This window comes from Octodon degus, unplaced genomic scaffold, assembly GCF_000260255.1.
Source record: "Octodon degus isolate 3935 unplaced genomic scaffold, OctDeg1.0 scaffold00068, whole genome shotgun sequence".
Classification (NCBI taxonomy): Eukaryota; Metazoa; Chordata; class Mammalia; order Rodentia; family Octodontidae; genus Octodon; species Octodon degus.
The window spans coordinates 3,010,114-3,015,024 of record NW_004524644.1 but is presented as its reverse complement, the minus strand read 5'-3'; the positions used below and the strand labels follow the sequence as shown (position 1 = coordinate 3,015,024).

The 4,911-nt window shown below is 35.5% G+C and overlaps 1 protein-coding gene across 1 annotated transcript in view; it reads right to left on the bottom strand.

Annotated features, from left to right (window-relative positions):
* The window catches only part of Sypl1 (synaptophysin like 1), a gene marked incomplete at its 5' end in the record, with an annotated part of 7,858 nt that extends 3,252 nt beyond the window's left edge, over positions 1-4,606 (bottom strand). Inside the window, 4 exon segments of the mRNA XM_023719497.1 lie at positions 5-94; positions 585-618; positions 620-768; positions 4,376-4,606. Coding sequence (XP_023575265.1) covers positions 5-94; positions 585-618; positions 620-768; positions 4,376-4,606 — 504 coding nt within the window.
* Positions 4,607-4,911: the final 305 nt, after the last annotated feature.

Here is a 4,911-nt window from a genome sequence, read left to right as displayed (position 1 = left end):
GAGCAGCAGTATTTGAGGGACTGTGTAAGCTGGTTTCCTTGTACACAAACCAAGCATTTCCTCCCCACAGTATCATATTCAGGAAGCCAAAGATCTAGGGAAGAGAAAAATAAACGTCAAAATCTAATGCTTAAGAGTTTAGTTTTCTTTTGAACAACTTTAGGCAGTACATAATTTTATTTCACTTACTGTTTACTACTATATACAAAGTAGAGTAAAACAGATTATCCTTGAAAGTATAAAATTCGGACATATAACTTATTCCCCACTAAATAAAGCTAAACCTCTAGATCTGTAACACATAAAAATCATGACTAAAATTTTTATGATTAGTGTCTTTCAAGTGAAAGTCCTGCTCTTTCAATTTTAGTGAAACATAAGACTTAAGCAGATCTTGATCAAAGTTGTTCACAGATAATTTCTTAACAGGTTTTCTTCAGTTATAATGGTAAACACTGTATCCTAACTAGGATCCTGATAGTTCAATATAAATAAAAACCAATATATTCATCCAGAGACTTATTAGAAGTTACTGCTTTTCTAATAACTGAAAATTAAAAACTATACAAATAAAGTGTACATACCACAGATACATTTAGGGAGCCCATACTTGTCACATCCAAAATAACACTCTTCTGGCTGTTTACACGGCGCAAGTTCTTGAACAATCCTGGGACCCGTAGCTACTTTAATATCTGTAAGAGCTTTAGCCCAGGCCGAAGTACTCACCAACCACAAAAAAGTGGCAACAATAGTAACAATGAAGTCCTAAAACAAAAATAGTAGTAATAATCAATTTAAAAATAAAGTTTAAGTCCTCCAAGATGAAATTAAGATTACATTTAAGTTTACGACGCTAAAAAAAATTGCCTTCATACTTTATTAAAAAGATCATAGTCAGCATAATATCTGAGATGCAAGAGCTAGTAAGACACATTTCTTCTAGCGTCACTTTTTACAGAAGCCAAAGCATTCCACAGCTCTCACCATAAGCTTCCCTAAGTCACCTGCTTCCTAACTCACTGCATCAGTAACTGTATTTCCATAGGTGAGAGCGGCTCACGTGCACTACCAGCACCTCTCACTCACTCGCTCTCTGGCATCCCAATCTCCAAAGTCCTGACCCTCTGAGACCTACAATCTGACCCAGCCCTTTTTCGCTGTCAACTTCATTCATGTCCTCATGTCCCTCAATTTATGTGTTAGGGTTGTTAATCCTTGACGTACATTCTCTATGTCCTATTCCAAGACACCTTATTAGTAGCAATGTTCTACTAAATCCTTTGCTATTTATTACATTTCCTAGAATAAAATGAAAAGCTTTAATATCTGGGATAGTTTTTTATTAAACCAACATGATGAGAAAATGGAAAACTATTCTCCTTAATCATCTCTGCTGGAGCAACTAAATTCTGTTCAGTAATACTGATGACAATGATCTAAACACTTTAACTATCCACTCATCTGATATAAAGTATAATGCTTTGTTTGGTAGCCCAGATATTCAAGGACCAAAGTGGGAATAATATAAAATGCATAGGTTTCATACTACTCTAAGCAGATGGGTACACTTGAGGCTCACACTTGCAGCAAAAATCTAAATCCAGACAATTTTAGGGATTTTCATTGAAGTATTTTGTTTTTTATACTAGATTAGATTTTAATTATTTTTCCAGTCACATTTAGTAAGCTATTTAGGTAAGTATCCATAATCTCTTATGAGATATAGAAGATATGCTGTATAGCTTGCCCACTTGGTCAAGGCTGCACTGAGCACCTTGAGAGATTAGATCAAAACCAAATGCTACTTTTTTTTTTTTTTTGGTGGAACCTGGGATTGAACTCAGGTCCTTGTGCTTGCCAGGGACGCGCTTATTCTACTGAGCCATCTCCCCTGCCTCCAAATGCCACTTGTACAAACATGTTGAGCTCTTCTTATCAAAGAGAAAATGATAGAAATACCTTTAGCAGACATTTTATGCACGGTGGGAGCACGGCTATTCTGTACTCTGCTGTAGACAGACATTTTCTACTTTTGTCATAGAAACACAATGTCTTTGGAAGAGCTGATTAATATAAGGTGGTCATACATTAAGTAAGTTTCTCTACCCTAAATCATACCTCTGACCAATATTATGTCAAATTCCCATAATTTTCATGTATTCCTTCTAAACGCCTTACTAAAAATTACACTGTTAATCTCTCCCTTTCCTACTACGTTCTTAAAGTCTACTTTGTTAACAGCTTAAGGAATGACCTCCTTCCATTTCAAGAGCAGGAACTTTTCTGAAAATGTACAAAATAAAGAGAGGGCAGAGGAAAGTGAGGTATTATTCTGGTCCCTGTAGACTGTATCTGTCCCCTTCGGGACTACAGCCACACTGCACTCTTAAGTGACTAGCATCACCTGGAATTCTGTAACACCAAAATGCAGCAGCCAAGGGCAGCCCTGCTCCTACCAGTAAGTTAGGATATGATTCCTAACAGATTTTAGGAATTGGAGATGTTTTCCTATTTTGTTGCTTTCATTTTCAGGTATTCCTGATTACACATTGCTTAGAACGCTCAGGCATTTGTTCTTTAACATACACACCAAGTACTATATTTATTTAAAAAAAGGCCTGAAGTAGATTTAAAATTTCACAGTCAAAAAACTCCTGGAACCCCTTAGCACAGAATTGAGAATACTGCTGGCAAAGTAAATTCTTTGTTAATAAAGAGTACCTACAAATTTATGTTATATTGAGCTATTATTTAAAATCTTGGGGCCAGCGAGATGGCTCAGCAGAATAAGAGCTTCCCTGGCAAGTGGAAGGGCCTGAGTTCAGTCCCTGGTTACCCCCCAAAACCAAAAACCAAACAAACAAAAATCTTTTTTAAAAAAGTCCCTTACTTTTAATATGGTTAAATTAAAAACAAAATTCAAAAATTAAACAAGAAGCATCCATTACATGTTATATATAACAAGATCATTTATGGAACCAGCTCTAGAATCTTATATAACTGCTGACCATTCAGTTTTACAGCTTTAATAGAATGGAAAACTCTAAAACTGATGCATTAAAAAGGCCCACACTTTTACTATTTTACACACACACACACACACACACACACACACGTAATATTTTGGAAATTTATTAGATGAAGTTTCATTTAAAATTTTTTTTCAATTACTGACATGGGCTGGGGAGATTGCGCAGTAGAATAAACGCTTCCCTGGCAAGCGGGCCTAGTTCAATCCCCGGTTCGGTAAAAAAAAAAAAAAAAAAATAAAATAAAAAATTACTGACAAGGCAAGAAACGTAATTTCAAAAAGCATAATTCCTGTTGAACAAGCATTGCAAGTTAAAAATAACATGTTAATCTTTAGGGAAATGAGTGATTTTCTTATGTCTTTCAAGACATAAGATACAGAACAAATCTGCTCCATAAAGGACTATTTTGTTGCTTACTTACCCTTCGCATTCTTATGGTCCAGGCAGCAAAAATAAGTAAACAAAACTTTAATAATCTCTTCATATTTAGATAGCTTTCCCTTTAAGGTGCAGACATTGGTATAATTAGTATCACAAAAATACCCTTCAAGTTAATACTGACTTTGAAGCTATTCTTTTATTGTAAGGATCCAGTTTACAACCATGGCCTATCCCTGGATTTGCCACTGATAATCTAGGACAAAGTCTATTCCCTGAATCTTACATATTATTTTATTTCTAGTTCAGTGAGTTCTAAGGCCAGGAAAGGTATCAGGATTTCAAATCCAAGCCCTCCGCTTGCATCCCAAAAGATTCAAAATTGCTCACAGATGGCACTAATGCTAAATCTAAGAGCTATCTGGGTCATACTTACAGTAGTTTTAGCAAGAAAGTTGCCATGGACAATGTAAAAAGGATGAGTATGACTGTGCTCCCAAAACACTTTTTTAAAAAAAGAAGTGAGTCAGATTTGACCTGTGAGCCCTCATCTGCTGATCCTGGTATAGGCAATTAAGCACAGTGAGACACCATAAAGCAGAATGAGGCCTTGGAGGACAGATAAAAAAGGTCGGGAGCAGGCACACTGCTGGTATGCTCTATAGTTCTTCAAATCAAAGGCAATAATTTCTACCTAATTTTTCTGTTTGTGATTTAGTAAGTTTTGCCACTTGTGAGTTTTTCTAGGTTAAAAAATTTTTCACTGGAATAATCATAAGCTTAAAGAATTGAGTTAAATGTAATAAAGAAAAAAGCTCAATTTCACAACACTAACACATGTTGAACTGTACTTTTATCAAATTTAGATTTCCAGTAAAAATATCTATACTAAACCTCAAACATAACTTACATATACTTATGTAAATTGCTTTCATGTAAAACGAAATGAAGTGCCCACTCACAATCATGGGAAGCTTACGACTGTCCCGGTACAGGTTCGTGTAGCCGACATAGAGCAGGAGGGCGGCAATGCAGTACAGGAACACAAAGACTGCAAAGGTGACATAGAATTGGGCAGAAGAGGAGTAATCTCCTATGAGGACATGATGTTTCCAGTCTATATCACACACATTTGAAGACTGAAATGATGCCTGATTCAACCTATCAAAAGAAGGCTCGAATAAATATATGAATTACTGGACTCTCCAACAGATACAGAAATATTAAGCAGACACTGAAATAACATTTCAAAAGTACTCCTTCACTGTATTACAAATAATTTCTTTTTTTGGATACCAGTGTTTGAACTCAGGACCTTGTGCTTGCCAGTAAGCCACTAAGCTAACTCCCTGGTCTAAAACATTTTCTTTTTTTTTTAAATGGGAATTAAAAAAAGCTAAGCTAAAATATTCATAATACACACAACAAATTATATCAGGTAACTGGATTATGATAGATTGAATAGACTAAATTACACACTTTCAAACACAGAAACTAC